Source organism: Sinohyriopsis cumingii, chromosome 8 (genome assembly GCF_028554795.1).
Source record: "Sinohyriopsis cumingii isolate HCF-2022 chromosome 8, ASM2855479v2, whole genome shotgun sequence".
NCBI lineage: Eukaryota > Metazoa > Mollusca > Bivalvia > Unionida > Unionidae > Sinohyriopsis > Sinohyriopsis cumingii.
Window position 1 is genome coordinate 104,321,072 of NC_142968.1, and position 15,551 is coordinate 104,336,622.

A 15,551-nucleotide genomic window follows, 5' to 3' on the forward strand; every position below is an offset into this window, starting at 1 on the left:
TGAAAAAAATGAAATCACCCTTTTCAATTTTTATACGACCACAAAGTTCATACTTTCATATACATATATCAGTGAAGCTTCTCGTTGCACAATGAGCACCAGTTATTTAATATATGCAAGCTTCGCTATGGACCTGTCAATATTAGGCAGTCAAATCAATGAACTGTATTATCGATCTATCTTCGTTTGAATTCGTTAAAGCTGTTAGTAGGCACACAATTTCTGTCATTGTGTGAAGATACCTGGTTATAATACAAATGAAGGAATATGTATACAATAGCAGAACTGTGTTATCTGTTTGACAAGGTGAGGATAAAATAATTGGAATCCACCTGTTCAGTTTAGGAAGACTGAACTACTTTTGTTATGGGACTGTTCAGTACATGTCTGAGTAATTCGAAACTGCGTGTTTGACATTGTTATACAACATACAAAATCTCTATATATGTGCCTGAGTTCTCAATTCAGATAGAGTAAACAAGCCAGTTTTAGAGGCTTGATCAATGCTAATTCATTTGGGAGACGTGTGTTTCAAAAACGCCAGTTGAAAGAGTTCGAAGGAGTCGGTTGATTCTGATAATGTATATGCCGATTGTTGCAACAACAGGAACGCCGGACGATCGCGAGAAATGAAACCTGGCCTAGCAGAAGAGCCTTTCATTGTAATACAGTAACGAAACAGCAAGACTGTTTTTGGATTACCGTGAGTGACTATTAAACCAAAGTGCAACTTAAGAAATTTCAGCAGCGGATGAAAAATACCACAGGATTATAATCGTGGTAATAGTTACAGGTAAAACATATCTGTGTTCAAAATAAAGGTAGCAACACTGTAATTGCCGACATCCCGAAACTGAGGAGTTTATTTCAGCAAAGACTGGGAACACAGATTGGTTGACGTGATAAGTTTAAACGTTCAATGCGTTAAATACAACTTTACGAGCTCATTGGATCTGTTATGAATCTTTTCATTCTGTTCAACATGTTTTTCAGACCAGTCTAGAAGTAGCTGATCCTTGAACCCCTAACGTCATGTGGACTATTCCTGCATGTGCCAATATACACATTTTATCTGGAACTGTTATACAGAAACGTTTATTTATGTTCACTAGTCCGTGAATTGTGTCCTATTTGGGTATAGCTTTAGAAAGACATTGTTCATACTTTGTCTAATATAACAATAAAAACAAGCAAGATTTAGATATGAAATAAGAAAATGATGCATGGACTACTGAAATTGAACGCAGACATGAATCACAGACTGTAGAATAAATGCACCTGACAAGAAGCCAGTCCAAACCACTGATAATTTAATATTGTGGAATAAAGCTTAAGTCTAAATTATGCTTTGATTTCACATGCAGTAGAAAAGAGTGGTAGTAACCTAATTATCTTTTGTTTGAGGAGCGCATACCATTTGTATTCTTTGCCGGTGAAGCACAAATTTAAAACTGAACAGAATCATCTTCAGTAATGGTAAGCATTGGCAGAGATAAAGAAAAGGCAGATTTAGCAATGGAGCTTTTCTCTGCAATACTGCAAGACGACGATAAAAAGGTTCTCGAACTACTGAATATGAAGGCAGATCCAAATTACACGGTAAACGATCTAGTAAACGGACGAACCACAGCAATCCATTCTGCGGTCCTCCGAAATAACCTCGGTATTGTAAAGCACCTGTTGGAATTTGGAGCTGATGTAAATATGGCGGACGAAGATGGAGATACCCCGTTGTTTTCGTCACTGACTGAGAACTGCAGCCAGAGTATACGAGAGATCTTGTACAAATATGGCGCGGATAGGAACATACTAAATATAGCGGGGAAATCACCGCTTATGAAGATGTTTGAGAATCGTCAGCTGTATAATTATAAATTTCAGTATACCACCTTGGTTGACCTTCTGAATCACTGCGATGATCTTCATCAAACAGACGCTCACGGTCAGTCATTGGTCCATCTTGTAGCCCTCGTTCATCCTGATGAGAAAGGTGACTTTATAGAAGCAGATAGACATCACTGTCGAGATTACCTTCAATGGCTGTCTGCGCGAGGTGTTCCAGTCGGTTTGTTGGATTCTGTTGGTCAAACGCCGCTCCATAAAGCCGCCTCATCTTGCTGTTTTGAAGCTGTTCAATTCTTAATTGATTCTGGTTGCGACGCCACAACAAGGGATTTGCAGGGTAAAACTTGCCTCCACTTATTGGGCTTGAATCCTCATCGCTTTGGTTTCAAGAAAATTCTTGAGCTCCTGTTGCGTGAAGGATGTAAAATTGATGAAGCAGACTGCATGGGGAGAACCTTGCTTCACTATGTGACGACATCAAACGAAACGTGCAAATCAGCTGTGGATGCAGTGCTTCTAATGGAAGCTAACCCGAGTCTTCAAGATAAATGCGGTCTGAATTCTCTCCACTTTTGCGTGTTGCCGTCATTTTTCTCCGAATACAGTGAGGAAGAGGAAGACGATACGAAGAAAACGTCGGTGTCGGACATTGTGGAAACGTTAGTAAGACATGGTGTTGATATCAGTTCACGCGATTATGATGGATTCACGCCATTGCATTATGCTGTCAGACAAAAAAAGCTGAAAGTAATAGAAACATTAATTTTGTTAGGGAGTGACCCAAATATCAGAACAAAAACCGGCGAAACAGCCATACATAGGTCAACAATTAATGCAGAAATACTAGAAGTTGTGTTGCAGACTATACATGGTCTGGGTAAAACAGTCGATTTAAATGCAAAAGATATGTTTGGATCTACTCCATTGCATTGGGCAGTTAATTTTGTTATGACTGGTTCTGTACGTATATTGCTGAAAAACAATTGTGAACAGTGTGTTGACGGATGTGGAAGGACACCAGCAGATTTAGCGTGTTTCTTGCGTTTAACTTCCTTGTATGAGGATCTAGGCATAATCTATCAGCGAAGTGTTTATCCCATGCAGGATGATGCCTGTGCCTCTTTTAGACGAGAACAAGTGATAAATGTTGCGTTTGATGGAAGTGAGAAGGAAACTGTAATCTCTTTAATGTGTGATTTTATGAAAAGTTCAATGGACATACCTATTGGGTTAGATTCACCCGAACCAGAATCAACTTTCACAACAGACGAAGCTGAAGAAGAACCCTCAACGATGCATTCAAATAGCAACGAGGATGGTTTTGAAACAGAGGACACTGAAAGGAGCTCTAGCACGTGTGGGAATGCCTCTAACTTTGCAAAAGAGGATGAAACAACAAGGTATACCCTTTTTAACGGCAATCAAAGTAACCTTGAAATTGAAGATGGCAAAACTGTAGAAAGATCATCCCATTCCGTTAGTGATCAGGATATATTCGATAGTACTGAGTTAGAACAGGGCATGGATAAAGAAAGCAAGTGTGAGGATCACTTTGATTTAGATCAAAGGAATGAAGGATCAGTTTACTTTGTATATACAGAGTCCGACATATGTCCGGGAAAAGATGACATGTTTGTTGATTGTCCCCTTCTTCAAACAATTTACAACGAAAACAAAGAGATATTGCTGCTTCCTTGGCAGATGCATTTAGTATATCATCAAGAATCACTTTCAAAATATGTCCATATGATCCTAGATTCTTGTGATATGGGCTTGGAGAATGAAACACAAGAAAACGTGGATATAGCATCCCAAATTTCAAACCTAATAACAACAACTGCTGAGGAAGTTGGGAGGCGTCATCCCCTATTGAAGTGCGAGGTACGACCAGCTGGAAGCAGGAATGAAGGAACAAAGGTTGGATATCAAAATGAGTTTGATTTTAGCTGGAATTTAATCAACTTTAATGACGCATTTATTCCAAAAGAATCATCACTGTTTCCACCAGAATATGTCCGCCTACATTTGAGAGACGGAGCTGAGAACAGGTCTTTCATGCAGTTTGTTGACTCTGATAAAATTCTCGATGGGAGAAAGGTTATTCGAGCTCTGTACGCTGCTATCAATAACGTATTGCTTGAGCAGAAAAATGGATGTTCAACAAGGTACATCTATCTAAGAAAATTTCTGAACATTGATAAAGGTTCCATCGACAGACTCTCAGTTCGCTGGGTAGGTGGTTATTTGTTCAAGGACGTTTTAATAGATATAGATATTGTCCCGGTAATCACTCCACCAGACTGGACCCCAACTCAAATAAAAGTGAATTCCAGACTCCTTGAGGAACTCGAACAGAAGCCTTCATTCTCCATCGTTTTAAAAACGCCAGATGCTAGATTTGTACGTGACTGGCATACGTTTCTTCGTATTGATGTCGCACATCTGGAAGCTTTGATTATTAAAAATGTACCAGGACCTTTTCGCAAGGGGTACATCTTAGTGAAGGCCTTGGTGGATACTGCTTACATGCCTCAAATATATGACAAAGACAAAACAGATTACTACATAAAAAGTTTTCTGACAACTTACATGCTAAAGACTTGTTTCTTGCACGAGCTAGAGGAAGCCAATATTGTCAAAGATGCCAGTATTTCAAACGACGAGGATCCAAAGAGAGTTGCCGTTGACTGGGCAACTAGGATTATCGGTCGTCTTGAGAAATCGCTGGATGAGTGCATCCTTCCTTCATTCTTTGCACCAGATGTTAACCTTCTGGTAAATAACAGTGGAATGATTGTCAATGATTCATACATGATAGAGGCTGAATGTTGTTGCCTAAAGCACTTGCTGAAAGTAGGGGCTTTTGACATAATAAATGAATGAAACAATTTGCGTTTCAACTCAGTCGTCAGTAATGCAGTAGGTACATATGCATATATGAGGTGGGAACTCCTAGAAAATATACGCTTTAAAGTTGAACTGTTCTGAGGACTCTACGAACTTGGCCTGACATGTTTATTTGCTTTTGTTTATTAATTTAAATATATGTACAAAATTAGTTTCATATTACATTTTTATTTCTAATTTTTCAAATACAAAATGTCCAATCTATTCAATATTAACTAATACTGATGTAGAATCAGTCTCATTGTTTTGGCTAGATTAATTTATTTAAAACATTCACTGGAAATCACTATTATCCCTGGACTAAAACATTAATTTTTAATTATAGTGAATTCAGAAAAGTACATTTTGATTATATTAATGTGATGATCAAATAATTTAGCACATCATCGCATCGCATTCTAGTCCGTTGGCACATTAGCATATTCGAAACTACATACACAACAATACATTTGAACTGAATTTTTGGACACACTGTGCGTGGACCATTGAAGTTATTGAAAGAGAAACTTCTTTCTAATGAAGATTCTTAAATTAATCTTCTTGATTATATTTCTAATTTTAAATATAAGTTGTCAAAGGCTTATAAGGTCGTAAGAGAAAATCTGCACTCTACGCAATCCAAAATGAAGTCAAAATATGGTAAAAACTCGGAGGAAAGGAGTTTTCAGCCTGGTGATAGAATCCTGGCTCTCTTGCCCATACCACAAAATCCTCTTCCGGCCAAGAATTATGGTCCCTACACAGTTGACAGGAAAATAAATGATTTAAATTACATCATAAATACTCCTCGGAGTCGTAATCAAAATCAACTTTGTCACATAAACATGCTAAAAGAGTATATTGAAAAAGATATACAGGTTAAACATGCAATTAATTTAGGTGTACCTGCCCCATTCAGCGAAGATTTATTTGAAAGAATATCATCGGAGTCTACTGATATTTGAGTGATAAATCTTCACAATTCAGAACTTATGAAAGATCTGGACCAGAAACTTTCACAGTTGCAAGAGCAAGAAAGAAATGAACTTAAACAGTTATTATTTGAATATGAGCACTTATTTTCAGATGTTCCTACAAGAACCGACATAATTTTCCATGACTTGAAACCTGTCAAACAACACCCGTACATGATGAGGAATAACTGAGGGGAAAAAATCAATATTTGCTGGAGAATGATTTTATAGAGCCCAGTGAAAGTGACTGGAGTTCACCATGCATACTTGTTCCAAAACCAGATAAACTTTCCGTATGTGTACTGATTATAGGAAGGTGAATAGTGTGACAAAAACAGATTCATTCCCATTGCCAAAAATCGATGACTATATTGATAAGATCGGGAATGCCAAGTATGTCACCGAATTTGACCTTCTGAAAGGATTTTGGCAGATTCCACTAATGGAAAGAGCAAAGGAAATTTCGACATTAGTTACTCCAGATGGACTTTACCAATGTAAAGTAATGTCGTTTGGGATGAAAGGGTCGCCAAGTACATTTCTACGCCTCATGGATATGATTACCTCTGGTCTAGACAATTGTGATGTTTACATTGATGATGTCAGTATTTACAATTACACCTGGAAAGAACATTTAGCAACAATTCGGAAATTCTTTGACAGACTCACAGATGCATGTTTGACAATTTGTCTAAAAGTAATTTCTGCCGTGCTAGTGTTATATTTCTGGGACACATCGTGGGACATGGACAAGCTAAACCTATAGATGCTAAGGTCAAGGCTATCTCTGAATTCCTCATGCCTGTTAATAAAAAGCAACTGATGCGATTTTTGGGTATGGCCGGATACTACTGAACATTTTATTTGCTGAACCCCTGACAAATTTATTGAGTAAGAAAAACAAGTTCCTTTTGACAAGTTGAAAGCCATACTTAAAAGCGCGCCAGTTCTTACACCTCCAAATTTCAGCCAATCATTTAAACTGTCTGTAGATGCAAGCGATGCTGTGGTTGGGGCAGTTTTGATTCAAGAAGATGAAAATAGTATTGATCATCGAGTGTGCTATTTTTTCTATAAAAAAAAATTAAATAAGCTCCAAAGAAATTATTCAGCAATCGAAAAGGAATGTTTGGCTTTGATATTAACATTGCAACATTTTGAAGTTTACCCAAGTTCAGCTCCTTCTTCGATTATTGTATTTAGTGACCACAACCCCCTTACTTTCATCGGCAAGATGAAAAGTAAAAGTCAAAGACTACTAAGGTAGAGTTTATTATTACATGAATATAATCTTGACATCGGGCACATCAAGGGAAAAGATAATTTAATAGTAGACGCACTTTCCCGTGTAAAACAATGTATTATTTCCTGTACACTGTGTAATTTATACGAGTTCGTTTAAAACTCAAGTATAATTAGTCTGTGGTAACAAGAAAGCTTTATGTAGACATCTTTTTTTCCTTTATGGGGGAATTGTTATGTATATTTTATTTAATTATATCTGATTTAATATATATTTATTTAAATTTAATTGTTTCGAGTTTTAATTATTTTTCATAACATGATATAGTAATGTATATTTATTCACTAGACATGATACTTTCTTCAGAAAAAAGTTTGACCTTGAATGTTTGTTTTATAAACACCAGGTGTTTATCTAAATTCAGACCTTGTTTCAAATTTGTAGCAAACATAGTAAACAAGTTCATGATGGGACTTCGCGTTTAAGATGTAAACACATTTGATTTTCTTAGAGTAAAATGATGGTTTTCGTAAGGGTCACACTAGGTGTACGTGACCTTTAACAAGTACGTAGTTTCTATAAGCTTCCAGAAGATGATCACGTGACCCCTCGTTTACGTTTTAGGATACGATATAACCTCTATTTTAGGGAATTATTCTAAGTAGAAGTAGAAGTTGGGCTGTAAAATTAGAAGTTGTATGTTGTGCTGTTTTGGAGTTATTTCAAATTACTTGGATTCAAAAGGAATAATTGTGCTATTTTTTTGGGAAAATAGATGTGCTTATGCAAGTTTCTTAATCAAAGACAGTTCTTATAAGAAATTTATTTTGACTTCCAAAACCGGAGTGATAATTCTTGTTTCTACAAGGAACTGTAGACTTCAACACTACATATTGCAGCATACGCCATCGTCTTCCATCTTGGATTCTTCGTCGGAATTTGAACTTGAAATTAGTAGAACATTGTGTTATTAGGACTACTAACATTTTATTCTTGGATTATTCTTGCATTTGATTATTAAACAGTAAGTTCATATTTTTTAATTTTTACAGAATTTTTCGAGGGAAATAAATTATTGTATGGCCAGCATCGCAGCCGTCATGGTCAACTTCTGTGGTCAGCTCTATAGCTGGTACCCCATCAATCCTGACCATCATGGTCAGCTCCACAGCTGCGAAGGTCAGCTTTGATCACCATGGATCAGTTCCACAGCTGCCGCGGTCAGCTCTGATCAGCTGAAAATAAATCTAACACAGTGTACTAAGAATGACACGGGTATATACGATAACACGTAATAACGTTATATACGGTAAACTATACATATTGCATTATCGGCACAACATTACAAAACAATAAACAGGTTCAGAACCTACTGGTGTCCGATAAGAATCCTATGGTACTAAACGTTTCTTAATCAAAATGCAACTTTATTGCTAATTTTAAAAAAAAAATCCTCTTAAGTCACATATGAGAATAGAAAATATTTGCATTATACTACGCAAGCCGAGTTACATTGAAAATATACAAAACATAATATATATATAAGAAATTAATAAATAACTCACATACCTCTACAGCTGAAGATTTGTAAGTCCTTAAGTAGACTGCTCACTTACAAGACGTTCAGTAACGTAATATTTCATCCTACGGTGATGTATTTATATACACAGACGATATAGCCCTATATCGTCTGTGCCCTCCATGAATATCGGTTTTTCCAATAGAAAGCACTTCGCACGTGCGGCATAGGATGAACCGAACTCACAGTTTCGAAATATTTGTACAATATACATAAATCACCCTCGGGTATCGTTGTACACAAGAAAAAAAACCCGAGTATATTTATTTAATATAAAGAGATTTATACAATTCCGTAACAACATTGATATATAAATCTTGTGTAATATGAGCATGTCCGTAATATAAACAGACGATCGGAGTGTGCTCAGTTTTAATATTAAGCATATCTCTGATGAAGAGTAACGAATCTCCTCGAACTCCTGCCTCAACCCTTCACCCGTGAAGCCAGCCAGCAGATTTAAAATCGCCAGATAGCTTAGAAACAAAACTGACAAATCTTATTACAATTCATTCTAATTTGCCATCTAAAATGGTGGGCTGAAAACCTGACATGTTTATGTTATTTCTATCTGATTTCCATATATTAATAGCCTCCATAAAGGAATGCATATACACTCAATTTTGACTAAGTACCAAGCGTTAGGGACCGACTATTTAGTGATCAGACGATGATATTGTGTTTTTCCGTTATCTTAAGATAAACAATATTCGTAAATGACTGGTTTAGATGTTTTAGAAACCAAAGCAAGAATACCTTTTCTCAAACTTTTTGATGGTCACATTCCCCCCCACCCCAATAAAATGACAAAAAAAAACCCCCCCCAAAAAAAATAACAACAACATAAAACCATAGGAAAAGTGAATGATCAGTTCTGACAGTACTGATATTTTGCTTCAGCAACATCATTATAATGATGATGGTTATGACAATGATAATAATGATGATGATAGCAAAATCAAATTGATATTAGGTTATGCTGATTATTCTGTCGACTCGTTGTCCTTCGATATTTTCGCAACGCCGTGTGGTCTCCGCTATACTGATTGTTGACTTGTACCTCTCGTGGATACACGGATGTAATGCGATGACGACACATCTTTTCCTAAAGCGCCCATTATATTTCCCGTTCCAATGAACGAAAAGTTGGTAGTTGCACCACACAAAATAATATCTTGCCGATTCATTTTATTAACCTTGTGTCAAATTGCGTTTATTCAATAGTTTATCAAAGCTTAACTTTGGTTCTAAAATGTGTTGGTTGTTAAAATAGCGTAACTACATACTGTTTGAAATAAATATTCAAAGGATATCTACGTTTTATTGAGCTAGATATAAGGAAATATCTAATATGTAAGGTGGAAACTTTCTGCTGACCAAATCAAATGTTTACACGAGTGAAACGTGTTTGGTTTTTCGATTACATGCTGTCGAAGGCAAAATCCGGCGATTTCACGTTTCCACCCGACCCACACCCACACACTTCTAAGTCAATGAGGTTAACGACTGCAATGCTACAACACCTGAGAGGAGGAGTTCAGAGATTTTAGAATAAAGATGCAGGACAGTGACTTTTTACAAGTTTATTCTCTGCAATGTCTTAAAGTGTGTACATTGTCAAATTAATATCTGTTGTCAAAAGACTTTATTTTCGTTGTTACATTTCTTGTGCGGATTGATCCAGAGAACATTGTTTTGGTGATGGTAATGAAGAATCATTACAGAGCGGTTGTATCCGACAGAGTGAAACATCTTAAGACAAACGACTTTAATGATTGTGAGTCTACCAATTAGGATTTTGGAATGTCGACCTTTCACTGGGGTAACAGACGCTGCACCCATATTTCTATATGCTTCAAATTTATGTCAGCGCAGTAATTTACAGTTAACACATATTATTTTAATCGCCGGAAATTTCTCCAAAAGAAAGAAACAATATATTTCGGACCAACATACTATTTCTACTTTTTGATTCACTGTAGATGGACTGCGAGGTTACGAGTGAAATAGTTCAGTAATTCACGACTTCACGGTTAATATTACATTTTTAATGCTATTTATGCATCTAAGACATATACAATTGTAGCTAGAACGCTTTAGAACGATTCACGCTATGACGTAAGTTGATCGGGCATGAAGGGGCATTATGCATTACAAACACATTATACTCTGATGAAGGGACATTATGTATTGCAAACACATTATACTCTGATGAAGGGACATTATGTATTGCAAACACATTATACTCTGATGAAGGCACATTATGTATTAAAAACACATTATACTCTGATGAAGGGGCATTATGTATTACAACCACATTATACTCTGATGAAGGGGCATTATGTATTACAACCATATTATACTCTGATGAAGGGGCATTATGTATTACAAACACATTATACTCTGATGAAGGTCATTATGTATTACAACCACATTATACTCTGATGAAGGGGCATTATGTATTACAACCATATTATACTCTGATGAAGGGGCATTATGTATTACAAACACATTATACTCTGATGAAAGTCATTATGTATTACTACCACATTATACTCTGATGAAGGGACATTATGTATTGCAAACACATTATACTCTGATGAAGGGACATTATGTATTACAAACACATTATACTCTGATGAAGGGGCATTATGTATTACAACCACATTATACTCTGATGAAGGGACATTATGTATTACAACCATATTATACTCTGATGAAGGGGCATTATGTATTACAAACACATTATACTCTGATGAAAGTCATTATGTATTACTACCACATTATACTCTGATGAAGGGACATTATGTATTGCCAACACATTATACTCTGATGAAGGGACATTATTTATTAAAAACACATTATACTCTGATGAAGGTGCATTATGTATTACAACCACATTATACTCTGATGAAGGGGCATTATGTATTACAACCATATTATACTCTGATGAAGGGGCATTATGTATTACAAACACATTATACTCTGATGAAGTGGCATTATGTATTACAACCATATTATACTCTGGTGAAGGGGCATTATGCATTACAAACACATTATACTCTGATGAAGTGGCATTATGTATTACAACCACATTGTACTCTTAATGTACGTACATCAAGCTATAAACCGTGCACTGGAATTAAAACACAGTATACTCTGTAATGTACGTACATCAAGCTATAAACCGTGCACTGGAATGAAAACACAGTATGCTCTGTAATGTACGTACATCAAGCTATAAACCGTGCACTGGAATTAAAACACAGTATACTCTGTAATGTACGTACATCAAGCTATAAACCGTGCATTGGAATTAAAACTCATTGTTCTTATTTTCTGAAGGAATAATGGCTCCCATTGTTCCCAATTCAACATAAATTTTACTTTCTTTTCAAATTAGATTGCGATATATTTTTCCATATTATAGTTGTCAGTAAGAAAAACTTTCGACCCCTCCAATCCAAGCACATTCCTTTTCATTTTACATATGCAGATGTAGCATTTGGTCCGAAGAAAACAATTAATACAAAGATTGCTCTCATATTCCAACTGTCCTTATATCTCCCACTTTTACAGTCTTTGCTCTTGGTACAATATATATGTTCTCTTTATTCAGCAGAACACACCATTCCACGGTCTGATTATCACATTAAGTCCAAAACAAATTCATTATTGTTTCCGGGATATTTTTATATACAAAAAATACATTTATCGGTATCAGAAATTATTTTATTCAAAACTGAATTCCTTGGTAAAATTCTGTGAGTAACACGAAATTGAAACCATTTTATTTTTGAGTTTCTTGTTATTGCAACAACGTTAACATGTATGTTAGGCCACACATTCCTATTCAAATTGAAATTTTTATTCAATTTTTTTTCACTACTGGGTATAACATCCGTTTTCAAAGTGGTTTGCGAAGATCCTTACATCCTTTATTATTACGAAATATAATTTCCAAATGGAAAGGGATAAATGATCTATCCGGTGTAGTCACATGTAACTGTAAAATTTTAGATAAGAACTTTACACATTGAATTATACCTTTAAAAGTACGGAAATTCACGTTGAGACCATATCTAGCTTTAAAACTATCAAAATAAGTAATAGTTCCCAGATCTGTTACCGTGTCAACAATACAGATTACATTATATTCAAATCATTTCTTAAAAAGAACTGTTACCTTGTTACCCTTATCAGTGAATTCATCCATAAATTTGTTCTCATAAGATTATTTCCTGTCCGGTGGGTATATAGGTAGAAGAACTCGACGAATCCATTGTATCTGCAAAGCTAATATAAATGTTTCAATGTATCATCGCCAAGCCTGAAATAAGGTTTGATACATAACATCTCTTTTAACGTTGTCCACATCTGACTGCCATATAAAAATGAAAAGTACTTAATTTAATTTACGGATAAAAATTTTGCAGAGGATACAGTAACGTGATGAACAACTGATTACACTGGAATAATTCAAGTTTTCAGTAATGTTATTTTACCAATTGGTGTTTAAATCCTGTGTATGTGAAGGCAGTGGTTCTAAATTTTCTGAAAGTAACTTTTTCGGTCTCTCGAATGTGAAAATAATCTTCAGGAGCTAACGAACGACATTCTTTCTTGGTGAATATTTACTCTCTAGGTCTTGTGGTTGAAATTACTGGCATGCACTTGTGCTATTAGCGTACGAGGCACAACCTAAGTCATGATCTATTGGTTTCTTCCAGTTTCTTCGATTCAAAACTGTGTTTGACTTTTGTTTTCTATACCCTGTACTTAATTAGAGAGGGCTCGCCCTAGAAGAATATATTCATTCAACTTTCAGCCTGTTAAGAAGATGGAAGACTCTAAAAAGCTCGCCTTTCTTGTCTGAGATTTATGGAATCATTCAAAAGTACACTTCAGATATGACTATGGACTGCTCTACTGTAGAAATAAGTAAAGATACTTGCTATATCGATCAGGAAAAGGACACAGTCTATAACATCAAAAAAGACAAAAGAAGGAAATCACGAAGAAAAAAACAATCCAAAATTTAAAAAATGTGTTAACATCGTCAAGAAATGGGATATTGGTCTTCAGTATCCCAAACGGAAAGAGAACAAACAGGAAGAATAAAAAGAAACAGGAAGAATAAAATGACGTGTTCTTTAGAAACAGGAAGAACCTCCAATTCCAGTCAAGAAATGTAGGAAGGCATGGCCAATATAACACAATGAAACTGATGAGGAAGAACAAATGCCAGTCAAGAATGTTTTCTTTCAAAAGAGACAGACAGTGAAACAAACCAATAAGAAAACTGACTTTGTGTGTTAATAAATTTGTCTCCATGCTTTTCCATTAACAAGTCTTACTCCTCCTGCTGATGTTGTTTTGGTAGCAGTAACTACTTAGATGTAGTTGTATCAGATCGTTTGCACGTATTGGCCTATGAAAATCTCTTTCTCTCGTGTTGAGCCAAAGAAGTCGGTTACATTTTTCTCAGATACTTGAACTATCTAAAATCTTATTTTGCCCACTGAGCATTTCGTTTAAACTTGATTGCTTGTGCAGTTCATTGTTTAAAGTTTTCTTCTCGCTTTTTTTTCTTCTCTCGTTCTAGAATTCTTTTGCTTCTTTCCGTCAATGCAAAAAAAAAAAAATGTTCTTCAATTCCTCATGTTGTTTCTTTCTTAAATCATCATGAACAGGCATTGATGGAGGAGGTGAAAATATTACTATTGTCACATGCAAATATTTTTGCGGAGAGTATAGGTAATCCCCCAAAGCTAAATTGAAGCCATCCTCTTCTGGATGGATACTAGCTACAGATGCAGTAGTATTCATAGTTACGGTTCCATCACTGAGTGTGCAAGGTATTCACGGCAGGCACACCCAATGCTTTTTGTTCTTGTTGTTGTGGGGTTTAAAACCATTTTTCAGCACACGATAGGCTATACATGGCGGCCAGTATCAATGGTGGAGGAAGAACCCCGGAAAGAACCACCGACCCACGAGAAGCTACTGGCAAGCTTTCTCACATACCCACACTGGCTGAATCCGAGAGTCGAACCGGCGCAGAGGTGAGATGGACGTGATCAGTAACGGAGAGCGCTGTAGACCACTCGGCCCCCCCCCCCCCCATGCATTGTCTTCATATTATCAGCCATATGTACTGTACTTGAACTGTTCTGCAATGGTAAACTGGTATAAAATTTCAGCCCATTTTGATCTCGTCTCAGATTATTTATACACGTGCATTATCCCATGGTTTCACCAATTCTCAAGACAACGCAAGATGTGGGCAAGTGTAGTCATCAACCATCGTTCCGGGCATGCTGCTTAACCTGAACTACCATATGTCTGTGAAGTGTCATGTATAAGTGATATGAGAAAAGGGTGTACGAGGCAAGGGTTTCTGGACCAGGTATAAGTTTATGAACCAGCAAAGGGACGAATTTTGCGAATTAGATGCCACTCGTCGTAACCCTTTGCGAGGTCACAAGATGTCCAGGAAAAAAGAGACATACTAATAATTTGCCAAAATTGTTTTTGTTTGTGCACATGTCTCCCACAAATATAAAACTTAAAACCCCTTCCCCATCTTTAGTGTTTCTATGTACAAGAGTGGTGTCTATAAATACTTCTTACCCTTGTGTGACAGCATGTTTGTATGGAAATGTCTCTTTCATCCAGCTTTAATATTCTGCTCCCACTTGTGTGAGCTAGTTTGTCTACAAGTCAGCATGATGTTAGCGTGTATAAACACTCTTACACTTTTTGTTAAGAGTGTTGGGATGCATGTTTAGATAGTAATCAAGAACCGGTTGCTTGACAGTATATATTGTGTTGGACTGTAGCTAAATATTTTTAATATTACCATTCCTGTCGATTCCAGAGTGCCTCACGACATCTCTAACTGTTATCATATTTATATTATTTAATATCCTTGAACTGTGCCAACAGTTTTCTTGCAACTTTCACGTTGCAACAATATAACTTCAGGAAGTTAATTTTTCCTGATATTGTACTTCAGATGAAA

At 36.2% G+C, this 15,551-nt stretch overlaps 1 protein-coding gene across 1 annotated transcript; it reads left to right on the plus strand.

Annotated features, from left to right (window-relative positions):
• Positions 1-252: 252 nt before the first annotated feature.
• Positions 253-7,236, plus strand: LOC149794292 (uncharacterized). Its single transcript, XM_089968444.1, has one exon. It carries the CDS (start codon positions 1,474-1,476, stop codon positions 4,726-4,728), a length of 3,255 nt encoding a protein of 1,084 aa, XP_089824570.1. The 5' UTR covers positions 253-1,473; the 3' UTR covers positions 4,729-7,236.
• Positions 7,237-15,551: the final 8,315 nt, after the last annotated feature.

Bases quoted from the DNA above. Each gene is read 5' to 3' on its own strand.
- LOC149794292 (XM_089968444.1), top strand. From the start codon at position 1,474: ATGGTAAGCATTGGCAGAGATAAAGAAAAGGCAGATTTAGCAATGGAG.